Source organism: Equus przewalskii, chromosome 31 (assembly GCF_037783145.1).
Source record: "Equus przewalskii isolate Varuska chromosome 31, EquPr2, whole genome shotgun sequence".
NCBI classification, from domain to species: Eukaryota; Metazoa; Chordata; class Mammalia; order Perissodactyla; family Equidae; genus Equus; species Equus przewalskii.
Genome location: NC_091861.1, coordinates 4,126,697 through 4,150,706, shown reverse-complemented (window position 1 = coordinate 4,150,706; position 24,010 = coordinate 4,126,697). Strand labels below are relative to the sequence as shown.

At 41.3% G+C, this 24,010-nt stretch overlaps 1 protein-coding gene across 8 annotated transcripts in view; it reads right to left on the bottom strand.

Moving 5' to 3' along the window:
• Positions 1–788: 788 nt before the first annotated feature.
• The window catches only part of GREM2 (gremlin 2, DAN family BMP antagonist), a 102,845-nt gene continuing 79,623 nt past the window's right edge, over positions 789–24,010 (bottom strand). For 4 of the 8 annotated variants that reach the window (XM_008535059.2, XM_008535060.2, XM_008535061.2 and 1 more), the window contains 2 exons: positions 12,833–13,015; positions 789–4,313 (listed from right to left, as the gene is read on the bottom strand). In XM_008535059.2, coding sequence (XP_008533281.1) covers positions 3,806–4,312 — 507 coding nt within the window. In that variant the 5' untranslated portion in view covers position 4,313; positions 12,833–13,015 and the 3' untranslated portion in view covers positions 789–3,805. The remainder of the gene's footprint in view (positions 4,314–12,832; positions 13,016–24,010) is intronic. The other 4 variants (XM_008535062.2, XM_008535064.2, XM_070602596.1 and 1 more) reach the window with 1 other exon arrangement.

Here is a 24,010-nt window from a genome sequence, read left to right as displayed (position 1 = left end):
TTGGTATGCCATATATATACCAAACTCTAAGATTATATACTAGCAAATAGGTGATAAACCTTACAAAGATTCAGAAGACTTCTGATTCCAGACAAGATGGATTAGACACATTCTCCCTGTTCCTTCCACTGATGACTCTGAAATATATATATATCTCAAACATAAAAAGGCTCTAAAAGGTGGAGAAAAGGCAGACCAGGTCAGAAAACTTCAGGATTCAAGTAACGATATGGCAGTGAGTTCCCTGGCATTTTTTTCTTCTTTCATGTATCCTAGACTGATTACTAGAGAAGCCAGCAACACAGAAATGCCAATGGATACAAACAGCAACAAAAACTGCACGATTCCCCATATTTCTCTTTTGATAAAGGGCATCAGCTGCCTGCTGTGTTTGAGAAGTAGTGGCAGTGGGATTGGGTGAAGACGGTGGCAGGATGGGGAGTTAAGAAGAACTCAGAAGACAACCTGATCATCAACAAATTTTAATTCTACTATTTACGATTTGGTCTTATTGGTTATCTCCCATGCAGATATTAATAATCAGTGGTGATAGGTCAACCACCAAACGAGCTTTCTAAACTCTAAGTTGTTCATTGAATAGCAAAAATTCATTTTCACTGACTTTATAAACTAAAAATCAATCAGTCAACTTCAGAAACAAGTGAATTGGAATATCTTGGTCTCATTTAAGGGCAGTATTTATCTGTCCCACTTAATAAACTAAAATGAATTATTTATTATTAAGTTTAATCTCTTGGAAATCCATACAGTGAATCAACCATACGCAATTTATTAAGTTTTTATTTTTTATTGGTAATTGAGTTTCTTGAATGATAGATAAGTCAATTAGTGGAAAAATGGAGACACTGTGAAACTAAGAAGTATTTAAATTAAGAAATGTTGAAACTCGTGAAAAGTGAATGTGAAAATGGACAAAACTCAGGACAAATTCTGGCTTGTAGGATCAAGTGATGTACTGGCTGCTCCAGGGAAGACGAGATCTACAGCAAACGTCTCTTTGCAGCATTTTCTCAAGGTTTCCTCGTTCGATATCTCTCATTCAGAGAGCACAGTAAGAACAGGTTCAGAATTCTGTCTTCAGCCGCTGGGGGATCTGTTAAGACACTTGGAAACTCCCCAAGACCAGGATTGAGAGCCATCCCCACCACCTCTGCTCCTTGCGTGCCTGATTCTGATTCTCTTTGAAGATGCCAGGCCCCAAAGGAGATGGTGCAATGTAGGCTAGGGGTTGAACTCACCATGGCTGGACAAAAGCACTCTGAACGCACAATGCTCCTTCACTGCCCTCTGAAACAAGTTCAGAATTCCATTTTCATGGCACATCACACCAGGATCGCATATAATCCTAGAGTATCTTTATTTGTTCTATAATTTAATAGTACACCTATAAAATAATTACATTATACTTATAGCTTTTCTTCATTTATAAACAACAAAAAACAATTAAATACAATTTGAGCCATTATAAGGTAAACTTTGTACATACAAGAACCCCCAGAAGGAGCTTCACACTGCAGCATATCATATTGCTTCCACTGCTAAATCCACAGTTGGGTTCAAAGAGTGTGCTCATGTCTGTATTCTGTGAGCTCATAGCTTATTGCTTGCCTTATCTGCTCGGGTTCTGTGTTAATAAAACGACAGTGGTTGGCTTTGTGGTCAGCCAGATTCTACCTCTCTCTCCCCTCCTACTCCACTCCATTAGCCTCCATCACAATCACATGGCCCTACATTCTTCACAGCTTTTCTGCTGCCTGTCTTTCTACTGAGTCTGCCTTGAGGTTTTCCACTAATGCGAAAATCAATTCTGAACTTGGACACCCTTCCTGGTCTTTCTCTCCATCCGCACGTTCAAGCCCGCAAGGCTGTCTGTTGAGTTCTGCCACCTGATTTAGGGCTGTATAAACCCATTTCTGAAGCCAAGACCCTCTTTACAATAGCATATGCTTGCTCAGGTCTCCTGGTGTTACAGAAGTAACAGAAATGAAACCAGCTGTGCATGGGCAGAAAACGGATTCACCCATGTGCCACACCCCTCCCAAATCCTTGATGTCAGGTGACGCCCCGCACGCTGTCTAAGGTCAGGAAGCCTCAGTTCCCAGAGCAGCTTGAAGAGGGTCTCTCACATAACTAGAAAGCAGGCCTTTCGGAGTCCCCTTGGCAGGAGCACTTGAGACTGAGTGCTGAGGAATTACCAGCGAAAGGTTTTCAAAGTATGCTGTTTCCCACCAATGGCATCTCATTCACATTTATCAGATTCCGGAAACATTACTCACAGGGAAGCTTTTAGTGGGCAATTTAGCAAAGGGACTCAAAGTAGGTATAACTTTGCAGGGAAATAAAGTATGTCAACCTTGTGTCAAGAGACCACAACACGAAAACCTCAACATTTCAAATAAAAAATGAAAGGTGACTTAATGTTTTCTCATCTTTTTGAAGTCCGTTCTTTGAAAAGGAAGCCAGTTGCTTTCTGCAGGACAGTTCAACTAGATTTCTATTCTCTAGATTTTAGCCTTTACTTCCTCCTATACCACAAAGTGACCCAGCTCCTTATAATTTTAAATATTTCTTTCTTTTAACAGGAAATATTTCTTGCTTAGAGTCATGGCAGTGAAATAGTATACTTCTCACTCCATATATGCATACTAAATATTCTAGGGACTTTTGAGTTTTGGGTAACAACTTCCCAGTGCATCCCCTCCCTACACCCATCCCTTACACCCCCATTCCTACGTATGCCACAATGCTTTCGTGTCTTCAGTGAAATATGAGTTCAATGCAAAAATCGCAACTCCTCCCATCTCCCTGCGCAGTCTAGGAATAGGTGCATGACAGTGAACTGCTGACCACGCATTACTTCTGAGTAAAACACCTTCTGGGCAGGTCACCCACCTGCTCTGGTCCTTACTCAGAATGCTGCTTGCAAAGCCAGAGTGAAAACACGTGAAACAATACATGGAGAGGTCTAAAATACTTTTTACCAGCTCTTTACAATATAGGTCAATTATGAAACCAGCGTTAATATGGAGACCTTTGTGTGTAACAATATTCTAATTGCAGCGATAATAGCATGCACACCAGAGTTCATCTTTAGTCCACCGATGGGGAAAGTGAGGAAAAAGAGGCGCCGGTGGCTGGGGGTGGGGGAGACAGTGGCCTGCTGTGAGCAAGGTCCCCAGGGAAGCCCACTTGGTGATCCAAGTGGCTCAAGTGGTCTTCTTGGCATCAGCTTCCTTAGGAGAACCTCCCAGCAAAGGGACATCTTCTTTACAGACCTTGTCCAAGCCGCATCACAGCAGCGCAGAGGGCAGCCCTCGAGCCCCCAGAGCGAACCCTCCCAGCCAGCGGGCCGGGGACCAGCAGAGGCTGGAGGGGCTGCTCTGCGGACTGACGCATCCTTCGGTGCACGGGGAAGGGGCGAGCTGGAGTGTAGGGTCAGGCCAAGGCAATATTCGCTTTTCCACATGGTGGAAACATCCATGCCGGACTGACAGCGCGTCACCTGAAAGATCCTCTCCGACTGCTGCGTGGTGGGCGGTGATTTTCCAGCATCTTCCTTCGGGCCTGGTACACAGCCTGGTTTGGGAGGCTCAGGTGAGGCCCGGGGTCGGTCAGAAACACATCAGCGAAGCTCCACTTGCGGTCCGCGCTCGTGACAAGGACACCGTCAGCCCCCGGAGACGTGCTGCTGCTGCGGGGACGCCGGCAGCGTGTGGGTGGCTCGGAGGACAGGGACGGAGGCGGCGGCGGCCGGGCGCGCAGGGCGGGCAGCGTCCCGCCGCGCTCACTGCTTGTCCGAGTCGCTCAGGTTCACGGACATGCACCGGCACTGCTTCACCTTCTGGATCTTTTTGAGTCGGAAGGGAGGGTCCAGGCCGGGGCAGTCGAGCTCCACGAGGACGGAGGTGACGCGCTGCGGTTTGCAGAAGGCGCAGGACTGGAAGGACTCCTCCTCCTTCTTCACGTGCCGCGGGATGTAGAAGGAGTTGCACTGGCCGTAGCAGAAGCGGTTGAGGATGGTGCGGCTGCGGCAGCCCTCCTCGCTCACCGTCTGCCGCAGCGGCTGCGTCTTGCACCAGTCACTCTTGAGGTACTTGCGCTCGGTGACCACCAGGGCCTCCTGGCTGGAGGCCAGCACCTCCTTGATCTGGTGCTGCCATCTCTCCGAGGTGTTGCTGCTGCCGTCCTTGTAAGGCGAGGGGATGGCTCCCGCGGGCCGGTTCTTCCGGGCCTCCGCCACCTTCACCAGCACGGCCACCAGGAACAAGGACAGGGAAAGCTTCCAGAGCATCCTGCAACGACGAAACGAGAAAAGCGTTAGAGGGTTTGTTTGGGGCGGGTAATCGCACGCGGCACCGGCTTCCCGTGATTGCTTTATGGTTTTATGAGGAGGAGTGCAGGCAGGTGGGGCGAGGCTGGCTGCTGGATGCCCGGGGGCAGCTGGAGGTGAGAAATGGTTAAAGGGTACACTTACAGACAGCAAGGAAGATGTCCTGAATACTGCCCCGAAGGCAAGGAGGTGGACAGAATGGTCACTGAGTGATAATACAGTTAGAAAACACAACCACAGAATTGCAAAGCAAAGTCTGTCAAAATAGCTGAAGCCAGGTGGCCCAAGTACCAATGATAGTTAGTGCCCAATGTCAGCTCATGGTAGGATGTGCCCAGCGTGTCCTAAGTGCTGCACATGGATGTCTCATTTGATGCTCAAACAGCCCTATGTTGGAGGTGGCGCCATTTATCATCCCTACTTCATGGTGAAGGAACTGAGAACCGCAGAGGTTGAGGAATCTGCCCAGGGTCACACAATCTCTAAGTAAAGGCCCGGGATCCGGAGCCAGAGGTCTGCCTCTGGAGCCCTGAAAATTAACCGCTAGACATGGTTATGCTCAGGGAAATTAATAAAAACAGAAGGAAAGGTGGGCACGGTTCACAAGTTTCTTAAAAATGAATATGAAAGTTAGGAATGGACACAGATTAGGAAAAGTAATATTTGCACTTTGCCTCTCTGCTAATTGTTACAAATAATAACATTTAACATCTGCACAGAGATATTCAAACAATTCAAATAAGAGTCATGAATTAGATTCTCATAGTGGAAACCGCTTCCTAGTCGTGAATTAAGAAATTTCCAAGTCTGTGTGAACACTGCCTTAGAACAATGCGGTGGTGACCCACATGAGTGGACTGTCTCTTCAGTCTGTGTATTAGGGGACCATGACACAAGTCCAGCAGGGGTGGGGACTAGAGAGAAATTGTTTTTACTCTAAACCAGGTCTTGTAGGAAGCAAACCAAAGTCTGACTGAAAGACTTCTTCAGAAATTAATTCACAGTTTTTATTGTTATATTTTCATGAATACCCTCAGGGACAGCAACATCCCTCAATAGAGATGATTCTTGTCCGCTTTTACAACTGTAACTCTCATCTTCATGCTTGTCCTCATCCTTACCACTATCTTTACATTTATTCACTCTCTTTTGGCATAGTTTACCACTCATGGATCTGCATGAAACGCTCATTCCTTTAATATGTACACCCCAAAAAGTGGCATGTAAAAATTATATGGAAAGAACGTTATATAGTTATATAATGTATGTTAATTACAATATTATATATAGCAGGCATAAGCATATATAATGACTAAAATTTATCATATGTTAAGCTCTTTGAATTATTACGAATGTCAAATATATTCATGCTAATAATAATATTTATTAGTGCTCAAAACACATAAGACACTCTTACAGTTTCATGTATAAACATAATGCTCACTATTCTATGCAATAGGTCTTATTGCCCCCATTATATGGATGAAGAAACAGAGGCACTGAGAGGCTGTGTAACTTTCAAAGATCACACAGCCAGTATATTTGAATCCACACATCCTGGCTCCAAGTGAGTTTAGCAGCCTCTTTGTTAAAAATATGTGTTAAAATATCTAAGCTAGATAGATAGCTTGATAGAGAGGTGGTCAAAAGGTACAAACTTTCAGTTATAAGATAAATAAATTCTGGGGATGTAATGTACGACATAAAAAAATGTAAGCTAAAACATTTCTCTGTGTCACTGTTATTAGTCTAAGTCACAAGAGGTTGTGCATATCACCGAGCAGAAGATTCCTTCATTCGTCAAGTATTTATTATTTGTTCTGGAGCAAACACTGTGATAAGCATTGTGATTTCCAGGACCTCCCTCGGAGACAAAGACAAAGTTGTTCAGCGTCTGATGAGCCCTGACGAGCTCTGCTCCCCGCGTCCTTATCTCATGGGTCCTCTTCGCCTGCTCTTTCCTCCTTGCTCACTCTGCTCCAGCCACACTGACCACCTTTTTGTTTCTAGAATGTGCTCAGCATTCTTCTGCTCTAGAGCCTTTCCCCCAGAATTGTACGACCCCCCCACCCCCCATTTATGGCTTTCTCCCACACAGTCTCCAAGTCTGCTCAATTGTCACCTCCCGGTGAGGCCTTCGTGGGAACTTCACCGCAACTCTGGCTTTCACTGTCTACTTCTCAGCTTCATTTTTCTCTGTGGCACTTACCATTTTATAGATAGTGGTTAATGATCTTATTTCTTTTTGTATTGTCTGACTTCCTCCACTGGAATGTAAGGTCCAAGAGAGAAGCTGATTCGTCCTTGACTGCCCTGCACTCAGAACACTGCCTGGTATATAGTTGGCACTCAGTAAACATGAGTTGAATGAACTATGAATACCGTGTGTCTCATTGCCTTCAACATGCTGGCAATTAAGAAGATAGAGAAAGGTGTGCAAACTACAGTGCAACAGTTTCATAGGAACGATGGCACAGGCGCTCCTGGTAGTGATCTTAGGACCAACAACATCTGGATCACCTGGGATGCTTTAGACTGTAGATTCCTGAGCCCCACCCCCAAACATTCTGAATCAGTAAAGCCGGGGTGGAGCTTGAGATCCGTATTTTAAAGAATTGCTGCTGGTGATTTCCATGGGCACCAGTGGCGCCAGGGGATAGTAAGGGCACAGGGAAAGAGCATCATCCATTCTTCCTGGAGAGGAAACAGAAGATGCCTAGGAAGTAACAGCTAAACGAGTCTGTCAAAATCTGAATGGGATTCTTCCAGGTGATGACACTGCCAGAAGTGCAGGAGTTGGGTAAACTTAGATGACATGGGGTGAGGGAAGTAAAAACTTGAGAGCAAAGAGGCAAAAAGGGGAGTTTTTTTTTCTTTGTAAAAACATTTTGTCCAAGACAATGACTGAAATTTTGAGGCTGAGTTTTTAAGAGACTTTTCCCATGCCTGCTTAGCTCCACACATGAAGTGTCATATGAAAATGGCCACACTTCCAGCAGGCTCATGGCAAGCTTTGAATATTGGACTCACTCAGCTTACAAAGCTTATTATATTTGCAGAATGATTTGCGATCTCAATAGTCTCTTAAAAAGAAAGTATGTTGGTTCCATTTTAATAATTTCCGAAATTATTAACATTCTGAGTAAACACAACCAAAAGTTTGCAAGTCCTAGCCAGGAAAGATTTACAGAGTCAGCCTGGTCCCCCACTGCTAGTTCCAGTAACAGCTTCACATGCATCTCTGATGGGCTCAAAAATGTGTGCTTTCACTCAACAGGTCCTAGCTGTTGTCAGGAAGAACAGAGCTAAAACATGTTCAGATCAATTTGGGGCAAAAACTCATAGAGTCAACAGTATTAGATATGGTGATTAACAACATACATTCTTTGAAGGCTTTAAAACATTTTCAGAACATCTGGCAATCACCCTTAGAAGTTATGTCTCACAAGAACCTAAGAAGAAAAGCAAACCTTCCATTTTCAGGATGGGGAAACGAGGCTCATGAAAGCTCAATTACTGGGGCCAAGCCGGGCTCTTCTTTTCTTCCCAACCACTCGTTTCTTTTCTCCTTCACACACAGCAACAGTAGGAGTGCCAAGGACCTGGCGTCTCAGTGTCAGGACAGCTGAATAGGCAAGAGGTATTTTGCTGCGGTGACTGTTAGGTTGTATCCTCTTGACTTCAAGGGCATTAAGACAGTTGAGTCAGCTGTTGCTCACGGCACATACTCCATCAGCCCTTAGCTGTGTGGGGTTCACGGCGGGGAGAGAATGAGCATGGTCTTTCTTCGCTTCACTGACCATCGGTGCACACACGTTAGTGGCCCCACCAGGACCTGAAGTTAGCGTGCCGGAGTCCTACTCTGCCCTGAATCTCTTTCCTCCTCAGAGAAATCGTTGGCATCCAATTAACCTCTCAGGAATGCTGCCACAACTGCCAGTCCCGACAGCACGAGGACACTGCATTTTACCCTCACAGCTTGTGTTTGGCTTGTATCAGAAGAAACTCATAAATACATCCTGTTGGTTTTATTAACCACCCTTGTGGCCTGACGATGTTGTCAATTTGCAGAGGGTGCCAAGACTGTAAATGTTGATGGGTTAAGCAGACTGGGTTGGCCAAAGTGGGCTGTGCACAGGAGGAGGTAGTGGAAGCACTTTCCTCTTAAGTGAACGCCCTGGGGCCTGGCCTTGGTAGATGCCAGAACATGGGCTGCACAGGCTGAAGTAGTAACCAGGCAGCTAAAGAATAACTTTCCCCTTTTATCGAACCTTCTTAGAGGTGTCAAGGGGTTCTAAATAGGAGCTTGAGCAATAAAGCTTTCTAATTTCTAGGAAAGAATGTAGCAGTGCGGAATCATCCTTGCCAAAAGGTGTATGTAGGTGACCGAAGGCCAAGGGAGCAGCTAAGCTGAGAACTCACTCCAGAGTGACCTTGCTGAGTCTTCGAGATCAGCTCGAGGCAGTACTGGGCTGTGCGGGAGTGGCGAATGAGATGGGGCTCAAACACTTTCTGTGGCTTGAGAATTCTAGGGCGTGCTTGGGAGGCTGAAGGGAAGCATCCAGGACTGAGTATCGGCAAGCACGTCTGGGACAAACTTGCTCCCACAGCCCCGTGAAAACAGATTCAAAACCAAACAGAAAACTCCAGAAGAAAATCCCCAGTGATGTTAGACTTCTGAGATTATTTTTATGAGTTTTATTCGTTCTATGAGTACCACAGGTACTTCATCCATGACTTGGATTCTTAGGCTGGGAGAGTGGTGGTCTGGTTCCCAACTAATGCCCTAACTCTAGAGGCAGAGGTGGCTGTCCCCTGGCCCGGGGATCTTCCTCTACATCACCCTCTTAGCCTAAGATTGCTTGTCTGCTGAAGCCTCTTACCTCCAGCAGCTGTTATCTGAGGCAAGCTATGGCCCATTGGCCAAACCCAAAGCTGAGGTCTGTTTTGGTAAACAAAGTTGCATTGAGCACGGCCACGCCCATTCATTTACATTTTCTCTATGGCTGTCTTTTGTGCTAAAAGGACAGAGTGAGTAGTGGGGACAGAGACCACAGAGCCCACCAAGTCAAAACCATTTAGTATAGGTCTTTTACAGAAAAACGTTGCCAAATTCTACTCCAAACTTTTCCTATCCAATCCAGACATGGCGTTCCCTTCACCTTTAGGCACTTTTGCTGGAAAAGTAGCTTTGAATCTTAAAATTTCTAACCATGAAACATTTCAAGACAGAACATATAACAAATCCTATGTACCCACTACCAAGATGAAAATGATATTAATGTCTCCCATCTTTATTTTGCAATCTCTTTCTATTTTGAAAGAAAAAGAACAACATAGGTCAAGCTTCAGTATCGTCCTCCCATCCTCTCCCACCCTCATGGAGAGGACCAGTGTCCCGACGTCGGTGTATGTCATTACTATTGACGCTTTTCCCTTTTTACTGCTTATGTTTTGTGTATGAGGGTGTGTCTCTGTGTGCATATGTGATATTCACGTAAATAGTACCACACTCTTCTTTTGCAACTTTTTAATTCAAAGATAGGTGTTTGAGATTTCACACATGTGGGTATTTTCAGAAGGGGTCTATTCATCTCGATTGTTCAATAATAAAGCACAGTATACCAAACCTGACCGAGGGACAGTTGGGTTGCTTCTACTTTTTTCGCTGTAGCCAACAGCGCAGCACTGAACATTTTTACATGTGTTTATTTATGCCCATCTGTTAGTGTTTTTCTGGAGGAGACACCGAGAAGTGGAATTGCTGGGTCACAGGATATGTACAACTTGAACTTGACTAAGTTTTGCCAAGTTACTTTCCAAGCGCTTGTAGCAGTTTTCTCTCCCCTGGGTAATGCACCAGTCTCTCTGCTGGACATACTTGCTAACACTTGGTGTTGCCAGATTTACTGCTTTTTTTCTATCTGAAAAATTTGAAATGCCATCTTATTTCATTTTAATTTGCATCTCTCTGATTACAATGGAGTTGATCTCCAAACTCAAATGCAGTAGTGGCATGCTGAGAAGGAATGATTGCAACTGCTTGTAAGTTAGAGAGAGAGATTAAAATATTAGGAAAGGAAAAATAAGAAGTACTAACTATAAATCTTCCAACCTGTCATGAGAAGAATAGGAAGTGACTTGCAATTTCAAAGCAGAATGATTAGGGCATCCCTCATGACTCAGAAGTTTGAAATCCAAATGGATTCATTTACTTTCCCAAGTGACATTGCCTGAGTGGAACACTGACTATGGTTTTGTTCCAGGAGAAGTTTAATTTCATCTGGAAAAGTTATACTATGTTTTCAAAAAGGTTTTCAAGCAAAGAAGAAGTGATCCTATCATTACTTACTTTGACTTCTGGATGGCAAGTGTATCATTTGGGAATTTGTAATCAGAGTTTTTAATCTGGGAAGACATTGTTGGGATGAGCTCAGTCTGGGAAATGTAACACTGAGGCAAGATGGCAGCAAAGCATTGAGTTAATGAGAAAATGGTTGGGAAAGCTCTGGAAATGCTGTGCACTTATCCACACGTAGTGGCTGTTCTCTCGAGCAGGGCCACTTGGGAACGGGAGTGAGAACGAGGTTTCTGGGCTCAGAGCAGCTCATTTCGTGACTCTATGTGACTCACTCCCAGGCTTCTCCAGGTTCCCCTCTGTAAAATGGCGTTAATGGCACTTGCCAGCCCCCCACCTCCACCCCAGCCCTGTTCCATGTTGCTGTTATGAAGAATGTAGCACTGGGATCAAGTCATGCTCCAAGAACTCTCTGAGCTAAAGGGCCCATGAGTTTTATTTGAAAGGAAGGAAGAAATTATGAGCCATCCATTAAGAATTTGATAGCCAGTGACATTGTTCTCTGCAGCCACTGGGCAGAATCTTTTTTTTTTTTCCAGATGAAGGTTTTAGGTTGTTGCTCCAGGGATCGGTCATACTGCGGTGATTCTGCCCTCCTCAACCCCTCCTCATCGCCTCCCAGGAGAGCCTGCGTGTTCAGAGCAAGCTTCTAGCACAGCAGGCTTCCGCTTCCCTGAGAGCAGGGTATAGATTTTCTGTCTGTGTAGACATAAAAATCAGAGAGGCTCTCAAACACTTGGAGCAAAATCAAAAGCCTCCTGCCATGGACTCCATCCACGTCCCCCGTGCACTCTCTCCATCAAGCTCCTTCGTTTCACTTGTTGGACAGTAGTGCACAGGGATGGTGACGGAGCACACGGCGGAGCCTGGCCAAACTGTGGACCCCCTTTTTATTTCCTCTGGAATTCATGACAAAAGTCTTTTTCCTTCTTTCTCTTCAGTCTTTCCATCTCTTTTCTGGCTTCCTCTAAAAGGTTGGTTGGTGTTCCCCAAGGATTTTTCCCTAACCCTGTTTTCTTATTCCTCACATTCCTATGAAGAATTTCGCTTGTGCCAATGACTTCAACCGCCAGCTCTCTGCTCATGACTCCCAGACTCGAGCCCAACTACCTACTAAACATTCCCCGGATGTCCTGTAGGCACCCGAAATTCTGCATGTTCCAAGTCTCATCCTATTTTCTCACTTCCTCTTCTGACAGTTCCTATCTCAATGAACAGCACAATATTTATCCTTTCACCCAAACCAGAGAGCTGAGCATTAGGACAGACCCTGATAAAAACCTTGGTAAAGGTGTTAATTTACCATGTGAGAGCCAAAGTCCCCATTCTTTCTTGCTAAGAGAAGCACAATTTTGTTTGAGTATTGGAGTCCAAGTTCTTCATGGGCCTTCCTACATGCCATGGAGTTGGACTGGAAAGTTGGTTGGCCCAAGACTACTGGTTACTCTCCCCTTCTTATAAGTGATTGATTTAGGTATGGGCAAGGATGCAACCATGCCTATTAAGATGCAAGGAACAGCCTCCCAGGAAAAAGACATGCCAGGAGAAATTATTGTCTTGGTTTTTGGTTGTGATTATGCAAAGATCTGATGACTAAGTCTATGGCCACCATCATGGGTACAAGCATGGGATGAAAGACGAATTTTCACAGTACAGAGCACAAAATGGAAAGCAAGTGAATGCTTACTTAATGTTGTTAGGACATTGAATTAACCATATATTGAGGAAATATGTTCACATAAATAGATTGTAATAGAAATTTGTTTTTAATAGCAAAGAATATCTCCATTTCTTAAAATTTTTCATTTACATGTGAAAAATCACATAGTGATCATCAAAAAATTATTTTTGGTGCTATATCAGCTGACAATTTAATTAGATCCTCCTTCAATTTTGACTTAAAGCAAAGTATTGGAAACAGCCTGACTTGAAAAAGGATTTATTAGTCATCTACTTTTTAGTGAGCGCACCAATACAGAATTGTCCCTTTATTTGGTGCCTACCTAGAGCTTTGTTATACCTCAGGCGATACACCCCCATACGAGCAGGGTGGATGAGAGCCATAGCTTTCTTTTGACAAGTGGAAGAAGGCCATCCTGAAATAGCAGAAAAAGAGAACTTGCCTGTCCGGTCGTAGACGCTTTCTCCAGCAGATCTCTTAGAAGAGAAGGAACAAATGGAGGTTTAGGATTTGAATACTGATTCCTCTAAAACTACCCTTGGTCACAAACCCCTTCGGAAAGTCTTTCTGTAACTCCCAGGAATGTTCAGATGCCAGTTTGAAGACCATTTACCAAGGAGAGTTGCTGGAGCAAAGAGATGACAAAGAACATACTTCCTTAGTATATATTATATGCATAATTAATCATACGCACATGCACAGAAAATGTCTGCCAAATCTTGTCTCTTCCTGGAAATAAGGATTATTCGTTCATGAAAACATATAAAACAACAAATTTCCATCTATGGAGCATCTCTTAAAGACAAGTAAATAATTGAAATTTACCTTTGTGTATTTAATAATTATTTACTGAATTTGTAACATATTTATACTATTTTGATCAAATACTGTTCTTTACTCTAATGAGTAATCAATCCACAGGGATAATTTAAATAGTTAAAGCTTTATGACAACAGAATTGAAATGAAAATTTACGTGCATACTTTTGAAAAGAATGACAGCGTGAAAAATAAAGACTTTCAAACACAAACATTTTATTTTAGGAAAAATTCTGTGGGGAGAACCAGAGTGAAATATGAGTTCAAGAGAAAAAATAATGTAAAATTTTGTTTAAAGAAGTATTTCTACATGTATTTTTAAAAATGTATAATAGTGGGCAAAAACTAGCTATAGGATTTAGCTATTATGGTATTTGGATTCTTCTAGAGACGTTAAGAAGATTATTGAAAACAATGTATTTTAAAACATCAACTTTGCAATATTCTTTAAATGACATCCACTGCAAATTTTAGATGTCAATAAAAAAGTTTGTGAGAGGTTATATAGATTTAGAACTACAAATGTTTACAGAATAGCACACTAAGGCATATTAAAGTAGATTATCATATTATAGTATTATTTCTAAGAGTGCAAATTGTGTAATGATACTGGGCAAGAAGAATAATTCAACCTTGAATTCTTTGATAGGCAAAAATGTTATGTCCACATGTAAATGTTATGAAGAAAGAGTTCAGGCTTTGTTACTCTCCTATTCACGCACTCGAGTCTCTTGAATTCTGCAACTTCTCTTTCCTGACAGTTTTTCAAAACATTCTGTTGGCTAATGGGTCCATAGAGGCCTGGAAAGTCCCATATTAAGTAATTTAATTGAAACAAGAAGTCTGGATCAGCTGGTGTTAAGTCTTACGCACCCTGCCTTTTTCAGGTTCGTTCCTATTGACAACCGATGCTGAACTCAGACAAATTAGAGGGCAAATTCAAGGCTCTTGACCAAAGAAAACAAACATAACCAGAGAAAACCGGGAGACTTAAAACATGCCAATGGACAAGGAGTCATGGAAAAACTTAAAAAATAAACGTGTCGAAAACTTAGTAAAAGTGAATACCAATACCAAAACCAGTCTCCATTTCTGAGCCTATAATAGGCAACACTTTTACTAATGATGTAAGCATTAATTAGTTCATTCATTCATTCTCTATGTTCCATGCACTTTCCTAAGGGTCGGGATACAGAGCTGAATAAGACATCAACTTCATGTCAGGAACGAGATAAATAAACAAAAAGTGACATTAACCCTGGAAGCAGGAGAATAGTTAATCGGCTATTTAAGTCATTCATGAAAGAAAGGATGTGAGACTGAACTAGAGGGACAATGGGGATAGAACAAAAGGAAACATTTTAGGTATTTGGGCTTTAACATGTTGAAGTGGTTGAATGGATGTGTGGGGAAATCTCGGTATCTATCCATTCCCATGATAGAGACCGTGGGAGGAAGAGCTGGTTGGCAGGGGAGTCTCTATGGCACAAGGAAAGAAAGATGTCTGGTAGAAGATGGTCGTCCGAGGGTGGATCTGAAGTGATGCCCATTATATAGGAGTAGTAAGATCACTCAGTGTTAGAGCTAAGAGAAGAAGTAGGCTGAGGGCAGAGCTCTGGCGGCACAAGCTTTTCAACGGAGCAAGGAAAGGAAACCTACAAAGGTGGCCGAGGAAGGGCTGGAACAGCCTCGGCTGTAAGGTCTGGCGGGCAGACTGAAACGCTAACTGCATTATGAGGGTAATCATGGCTGGAGGAGCTTCAGAGATGTGGTGGGGGTGGGAGCAAGATTGCAGGGGAAGAAGTGAAGATAATGTACAATGGATCTTGTTTATTACACTCTGAAATTTTGCTGATAAACCATAACTCGTCTAGCCTTCCAAATATTTAAGGATTCACTCTGAGTGAGGTAAATGGAATAACTGGAGAGGGTAGGAATTAATTTCTGAACCACAACATCAACAACCCAAGCAATATCCCCCTGAAAAGCTAAAGAACATGAGGCAAGTGCCCAGCTGATGCCCCAGATTGAAGTTCCCTATACTTCTTCTGAGATGTCTCTTGTTTTTCAAATAATTCATCTTCCCAAACACCTAACTTACCAGCTCCCTACATTGGAAAACTCCATCAGAGGACAGACCGAGTCTGTTTGATCACCACCAAATCCCTGGAACTTAGCACAGGTCCCCATGCACAGTATATGATCAACAAATATTTATTGAATAGATGCATGCATATCTAATATTTTAGAGAAATTACAGATGTTGTATTTGCCGGTATCCAAACAGCCAGAATACAACTGATATTTGAGAAGGGGAAAGCCTGGGATGTTAAGGGAATCATGCCTTTGCCTTTTTAGGGGGGAAATAAAGCAAATTTAAGTATACCATTCATGCAGCAAATATTTACTGAGTGCACATGTGCTCATGATATGTTTGGTGTCCATTCTGCTTTTTATAACTCTCTGTTTAGGTCTTTCCTTGGATCAGCCTAATTATAAATAATGTAAATAAAAAGGCCTTCTACTGAACTTTTGAAGTATTCGTAGGGAATGTTTCTTGTTAACATCAAACAGAACTAGTTGTACCTTAAGCCAAGCTTATCAAATATTTTCTAATATACCATTTCCAAACACAAGTATTGGCACAGTTTTCCATACAGCAAGTTCTATTAACAATATCTGTTATTGTATTCAAAACAAATTCAATACAGGACACTTTTTCTTTAATAAGTGGTCCTCAAACTTCATTATCAATAAGACACACGTGGGAATTTGTTAAAAATGCAGATCCCAGGCCCACCTATTGCAGGAATTCTGATTCTCAAGATTTGGGCTGGAACCTGAAAAATGGCACTTTTAATAAGCACTCCATATTCTGAAAAACACGGGCTAAATTATTTGTCTAAAATATAATGATCTGGGCTCTGGTCCACTGCCCAGGGCAAACTTCATTAATTATATCCTCATTAATAAGGCCAGAGACTAATCCAGTTATACACAAAAATCAGTGTTGAAGTTAATTGAAATTTACATCTACGATGTCTTCTTTCTTTGAGCAATTTCCCCGTGTTTAGAGTAGAGGACTTCTTTAATGGTTTGTGACAGGAAGATGTGAAGGAGATGATTTGCACATAATTGGGATGTATGTTTCCACTTAGGATGCCTCTCTTCTCAAGCCTGTGTGCTGCGAATTCTGCAGCTCCACGGAGAGCGGTGTTGGGAGAGATCCCTGCGCAGGGCCCCCGGGGAAGGTTCAAACCAGGGACGTGGCCCACAGCAGCTCAGACGCGGTGAGGGTTGGCAGTCACGTACATGCAGAGACTGCACAGGAGCCAGCTCGCTGGATTCTGATGACCTGCCTGTCTCTTACTCCTTCCACTTCTCCATGAAGTTGGGGTCTCTTTCAGACAACACATGTTGAGTGAGAACTTAAAACGCTAAAGAGAATCCATAAGCAGGTATCTACTATAGTGAAAGGGGCCATATAAGGAACCCTGTGTATTTAATATGAAGAAGGTCATAGGTATTTGATGGCGGCACTGGCGACGGTGGTGGTGGGTGTTGAGGGAGAGTAATCCCCGAGAGTTGCAGTTGAAGGGCTGTCACGCAGAAGTCACAATTAAGCCCCTCCTTGTTACTCTGGAGCAGGCTGGGGGCAGTGAGCAGGTCAACCAGGGTGAATTATCCTTATTCAATATACATGTTTTTAAAAATAACAATCGTAGCTCTTTAAAAAGTGAATGGCATCCAGAACATGTAAATCCAGAGAGAGAGAGCACAGATTGGTCGTTTCCAGAGGCTGCGAGTGGAGGGGCAATGAGGAGCTACTTAATAGTTACAAAATTTCCTTTCGGGGTAATGAAAATGTTTTGGAAGTACAGAGAGCTGGTGATTGCACAACATCGTGTATCTACTAAATGCCGCTGAACTGCGCACTTTAAAACGGTTAATTCTATGTAATGTAAATTTCATCTCAATTCAAAAAAACAAGCAGAGGAATTAATACAAAACTATCTTATGGACAAAACTCAGTTTTTGGTTAAAATCTAAATCAATAAAAATTAAACATTGTACCCCCAAGCGAAAAAAGTACGTAAATCTGAGAAAAAATGCAGGTGAAGGTTTTGTGATTATTTTTCAGGGATGTCGTAAAAGAGCTATCTGTCTTGGTGAAAAGCGGCACTATGTGTAATGTAAGTTAATTTGCTTTTCTTTTGAAAAACTTAATCCTTTTGTCCTTAAAGTAATTTAATTTGGGTTACAAAAATTCTGTTTGCTATTTGTAGAAAATTTGGGAATCCAGAAACATTAAAGAGAAATACAAATAATTTTCAACGGCTATCTAATCTTCTAACACATGCGTGTGTTCAGTGTACTCAATTATTCTTCTGTTTAGGTTGCGTCCAATTTTCAACTTTATAGGTAATTCTATGAACCCCTGTGTATGTTAATTTTGGAGTATCATGCTAATACAGATCTCTGGAAACAGCATTACTTTTCACTAAGAGAACTCCGCACTCTTAAGATTTGATGGGTTTGAGTATTTGTTTAGGAAATCAAGTGTCTTTGGTCCAGGGATCAATGGATGAGGTGGCTGCTGCAGCCCCCGCTAAGAATGAATCTTCTGAGTTCACCGTCAAACCATTTTCATCGTGACTTTTGTTTGCTTTGGCAAATAATTTTAAATATAATAAGAGTTTTTTTGAAGACTCAGTTACTATTGCAATGCAGAAGAATAGTGAGGGGCAAAAATTATTTGGAAGAGATTCTTCTCTAAATAAACACAGGAGAATTTGCTGGTGAAGAATAAAGGAGATCCGTGAATAAGGCATCCGTATGAAAATGTCCACGAGTGTGTCTAATAAACACCTGGTAATAAGGAGAAGTTTTGACATAAAATGGGACAATATCCTTCCATCTTAATAGAAAGCATAAAATAATAAAAGAAAAAGTGAGTTATCTGGGTAACTTAGTAACAGACGAGCACAATAATTCTGGAAGATACGGCTAAAATTTCCTTCTATGTTCTTACGATTGGGGCCCTTTTCCTCTTTTCACAATTAATTGCAAATAATTTTGAGAAAAGTTTCTTAAAGTATGGTTCCCTGACTAGCAGCATCAAGGTCACCTGGGAATTTACCAGAAATGCAAATTTTGGCCCCCCACCTCCAACCCCTAGAGCTACTGAATCAGAAACTCTGGGAAGGAGATGGGGTGCTTTTGGGCCTAGCAATCTGTTTTTTAACAGCCTTCCAGATGATTCTGGTTTTTGTACATGAGCTTTCTGTTACATAAATTGTAGGAGGAGGGCTTTAATGATAAGAATTTTTAATAATTGAATGCCATGCTCTGCTTCTTGCTAATTGTAATACATTTCTTACTTCCCTGACACATTGATTTAACAAACAATACATCTGAGATCCTATTTGTTTTAGGCACTGTACATAAAGAAATGTCTTAAGAATCATTCCTTATAAAGTTTTCATGTAAAATGCTCACATTAATAGTTCATTTTGTTGATAGAATTTATTATAAATTTCTAAATTATTATTTGAAAAGTTAAGACCCTGATAAGATATTAGTAGACATTGAATATTCTTTATAATGCCAATTACTGTTCCTGAGCTCTCCATCAAAGTGCTCCACATCAGCATTTTCATTTAAACAGAAATTCATTCATTCTCAACGAATGTTTACTGTGAACCTCCTGTGTGCCAGGTACTGTTGTTGGCACCAGGAACTAGGGAGATAGTTGACACAGTTCCTCTTTTCCTGGAAGTTACATTCTAATGAGGAAACACAGATAATTAATTAGTAAGTAATACAAAGTTAAGATATTTTCAGATAGCAGGAAGAGCTATGAGGAACATAGACCAGGATGACAGGAGAGAGAATGACTTGGGTTGGGGTGTCGTTAGATTGAGTGGATTTGGCCATGTTAAGTGAGAAGTCTATTAGATATCCAAGCGGAAAGGGTAAGTTAGTAACATGAGTGTAAAGGTGAGAGTGAAATGGACACATTGGGGGAAGATGGTGTTTAAATCCAGGGACACGGATGAGTGCATTTAGACAGACACGAGACAAGAACAAGAGTTAAGAACACAGCTCTGGGGCTCTCCAGCCTTCAAAAGTCTTGCAGAGAAGGAGGAACCAGCAAAGAAGACTAAGAAGGAACAGCCAGAGGTGAATAAGGTAAATGAGGAGTGAGTCGTGGCACGTAAGTGGGAGAAGAAGGTGCTTCAAGAAGCAGAGGTGAACTCATTGGAATGCTATTGAGATCAAGTAGGTGATGGGAAAAAAATGGCCCATGGATTTGGCAACATGGAGATGACAGTCAACTTAACAAGAGCAATTTCAATGGAGATGTTTAAAAAGGAAGTCACATTTAGTAGAGACAAGAAGAGAATGAGAGATGAGGGAGTAGAAACAGTAACTATAGGCAACACTTTTTGGAAATGTTGCTGTGCGTAAGCACACAGGAAGGAGACGGTAGCTGGAATGCGGAGGAGGTGGATTGTGAGGTTACGGAAGGGCCATGGATCATTTCAGTGCCATGTGCAATGGTGCCATTAAGCTTGTTCCTCATTGAAACAACAAATGATTCCAATGAATCCTATAAATCCTCGAGACTCTTACAAGTCCAATCAATTGAATTTTCACTTTTCCTCCACTCATCGTTTTGGTTATTTATTAAATGCTTTTTATTCAATGGACCTTTTAGTCCAACTCCTTTTTGCCTCACTTTCCCTATCTGTAATTTAAAATATTAATCTCTCTTACTTCCCACCCATTTAACAGGTCAAAACACATTAGAATATGATAATATCTCAGAAGCCCTTTAAGTCTCTTGGTGGTACTCTCTATCAGCAAGGCTTTTATTATTTTTCCTCATTTACTCATTTCCTTTCTCTCTCTGGGAGGGCACTTTTGAGATTACATGAGGTTGGAATTTATGAGTTAAACAACACAAATACTTAACAACACAAGTACTAGCACTTAAAGAAAAGGGGATAGGGGTCATTGCAAAATATTGTAAATTTTGGGACTAACCATTTTGTTCTGTGGGTTTTCTTCCTGAGGCTGTGTTCCAGAGAGAGCAATAGAGGGTAGAACTCATTAGTGCATCATTATCTTTTGTCTGAAGGAAACAATGTGTGGTTTCTGGGCAGCCCACTTGGTGTTTGCATTTGTCCTGGATGTATTTCAAACCAACTATATTGTTTGAACAATTCCCCCTCTCAAACATGAAAAGGACCACCACTACACCACAGAGTTGATGCTAAATTACTAGGTGATGACTCTTCTGGCTCCTAAAGGTTTCTAGATCTCAGTCACTGAAATCAGGGATCTTTCTTCTAATGACAAAGATCTAAGCCTTTATGGTAGACCTCCCATGCAGGCTCCCCTACCCCTGCCCCCAGGATGCTCCACGGACTTCTGAGAAGTTTGATTTGGAAGCAAGGTCACTGAGTTCTCTCCAACCCTGACTCATAATACAATTCTTTAGAAACTGCAAAGTATTCCCAGATTAAATCTGCAAATTCAAGTTAGCAACAACTGTATAATTAATTGATATGTCTGATAATGAAAATCCAGTCCTTTTTTTCTTCATCGAAATGAGACATTAAATGGATATCGGTGACTTTATTTTTATTTTGTTGTTCTCTAAGCTTATTTACCTTCCTTAGGGATTTCATTAGACTTTTCCCCCCTTTTTTTGAACAGTGATATCAGAACTTAAAAATACATTTGGGGTCATCTGGGAAGAAAATATCTTTCATAGGGATTTCCATTAAGTAAAGAACTATATACTGTGTCTGCAGAAGAATATTATTTGTTTTGTGTAATTGTATGTATGTCTAGATTTAAATAATAATAAAAGACATTATCTCCTGGTTTATATTTTTTCCCAGTTCTGAGAAAGTTTCAAGGTTTTAATGTCAGAGACCTAAAAAACTATTGCTGCCAAAAGAGTCGTCATATGGTAAGTGAGCCTCGATTCTGTGCCTGAGTTGTGGGTTTTATTTTTGTTATTATGATTATCAAGAGCCCAGTACGATCCAATGATGTAACAGATATGAGAAGATGGTGGTTGAGTGGTGATTTGAGTCTGGACCCCAGAACTAGACTGCCTGGGCTCCAGGCCCATCTCCACCACTTGTTCCTGTGAAAACTTGAGCGAGCTTGAACACCTCGTCGTGCCACAGTTTCCTCATCTATGAACTAGGGAAAGAATACTACCAGCTCATAATGTTATGTGAGGATTAAATTCTTTAATAGATATAAAGCTTCCAGAGTAAGCAGATTTCTCAATATCTGTGAAGGAAGTGAATTTCCATCTTCCAGATAAGAAAGCTGAGCTTCCATCATTATGAAGAATCAGGATTCAAATTTATGTCTTTCTGACAAAAAGTTCCTTGCTTTTTCCAATATATCACAATGACTCAAAAATGAAAATTCTCTTTACCTTCTTATAGTTTAATAATGTGTCTTTCTAATTACATCATTTTAAGTATCCAAAGAAAACTATAAAATAATATTTAAAAATGAATACAATCTATTGTTGTGCCATCTTGAAATTCTCGGTAAATTTTTGTACAAGGAGCCCCATATCTTTGTTTTTTTCTGGATGTTCACACTTGGAGGCAAAGAATTCAGGCTCTGTCTGCTCCAGGCCTCTCCTGGCCATTCGGAATTTCTGAGGGGATTATTTCTGCACATTTATAATCTACTGGAGCCATCCACGTGCCCTGGCACATTGGTTAGCAACTCTTCTTCAAGAGAAATTTCTTGATTTTTTAAAAATATTTATGAATTTGTTGAAAAATTTTAAAAAATTCTGAAACATGACGTTATAGCTAGGGACATTCATAGTGCCAGCAGAAAATCGGAGCCGTAAAACATAGACACATGATGTAATCCCCCACCTTTCAAAAACTCAAATCCTATGTGGCATCAATCAAAGGCACTTCAGAGATGCCAAGATAGTGAAGGTAGCACCTTACGAAGCAGCAGGTTTTGTCATCGATGTTATTTCTATTCACTTTCACAGTAAGAACAAAATTTCATAGCTCTTGCAAATCATGCCTGTTAAAGTCCTTTCATTGAAGCCAAATAATTGGTTTTCACGTATCTAAAGATGTCAGTTTTTCCCAATTAATCCTGGCTGTAATCGACCTGCCTGTGCTTTGCAAAGGAATATATGTTCTTGGAAGGGCAAGGGGATAGACAGATGCTGGTGCAGAAGCAAATACTGCAGTTTTAGAATATTATCATCTATCAAGTTCTGCCAGGAGTTGGAGAGACAGGGCGAATTAAGTCATTTATAAAAGGCAAAATCAATAATTTTCTTGCTATATACATCCTTTTTTTTAAAGGATGAACAAAAATTCTGCACAGCCAATATACCCTTAGTGTATATTATGTGGAGAGAAGTGTGTTCTCCCTTTTATCACTTTTTGGCTATTAATTCTTCCCATGTCTGAAGGTTAGAGTTGACAATTGAAGCTTAAGTGTTTCTGGATTCGCTGTCCAGATGGATTCATAAGAAAATCTAACTCCATTTGAAAATTATGTTTTAATCAAAGAATTATATCTCATTTGGAAACAGCCACTTTAACAAAAAGAAACGTCTTTCTCTGTGGCAACAAATTTCTGATCCTGCCCCAGAATTTGTGCTTTTGGTCAGAAGAGGCTTTGGATAGAAAATCGCATGCATGGCTTGGCATCACTGAGCACTAATTGGCAAACAAAACTCTCAAAGTACAGATTGACGTTACTATTTTTTGTTTCTATTTCTAGCTGAATTTATTTCTTGATAGAATATGAGTTAATTCTGAAGACCAGTGCTCCTGTGGGTTTTCAGACTGCATTAAACTGCTGTTGTTGACGATGTTGTGTTGCCTTTTCAAGTTTCCTGAGTTTGGGGGAGGAACAAAGTTGATTGTCAGCTTCAAGAGATAATAGTCTTGGTGGAAGCCAAATTTTAGGAATTGATTCATTTAAAATGTATTAGGTTAAAAGCTTGTAACTACAGAAAAGAATCTTATAATGGGTTCTTTTAAAAAGCTGACATTGTTGGAAGTTGCAGAATCACCCTTACGTTTTCCAAATGTACATTTCACACATTAGTTTAAGGAAAAGTAACGGTTAGTGATGTGTGTGGGGCCATTTGCTCGTGCACTGAATGCTGGGTTGGGGGTAGAGCTCGAATTAGCATTTTTTTCTCTCCCTGCCCGTAATAATGGTTCTTTGCTAGCGTCCCTCTTTGAATTGATTCTTCTATCACGACTTTCTTCTAGCTTCTTCATTATTTTCTTTTCCTGCCTTCTTTTTCTTAGTTACCATCTTTATTTTCTCACACTTATTATTTTTCCTGGTAACAGGACTAGTTTTTATGACCACCACTTTCCAAAAATTAAAAGTGCTTTATTCTCATTGGTGAACCAGCCAATCCTACTAAGTTTCTGTATTTAGTTTTGGACCCCAGGTCAGGGTAAGCTGGGTTTTAGCATATATAGCATTCACTTAACACTCACTTTTTTAAAATCTGAAGCCATATTTGGCCTGATAGAGATTAAGTGTTCTTTCTTTCTCCATCTTTTTATTTCTCACGGTCTCCTGAAATTAGCCCTTAGTGTTTTTCTAGTATGTTCGGGGAACAGAGGGACACAATTCTTGTTCTAGATGATACAATCAATTTATTTCCATTTTCTGCAAAAGAAATTCAGAGCAAAATGAAAAAGACTTAAAGATGGTGTATAAAAAGGTCATCAACTTGTAGTCAGAAATTGCTTTCCCCA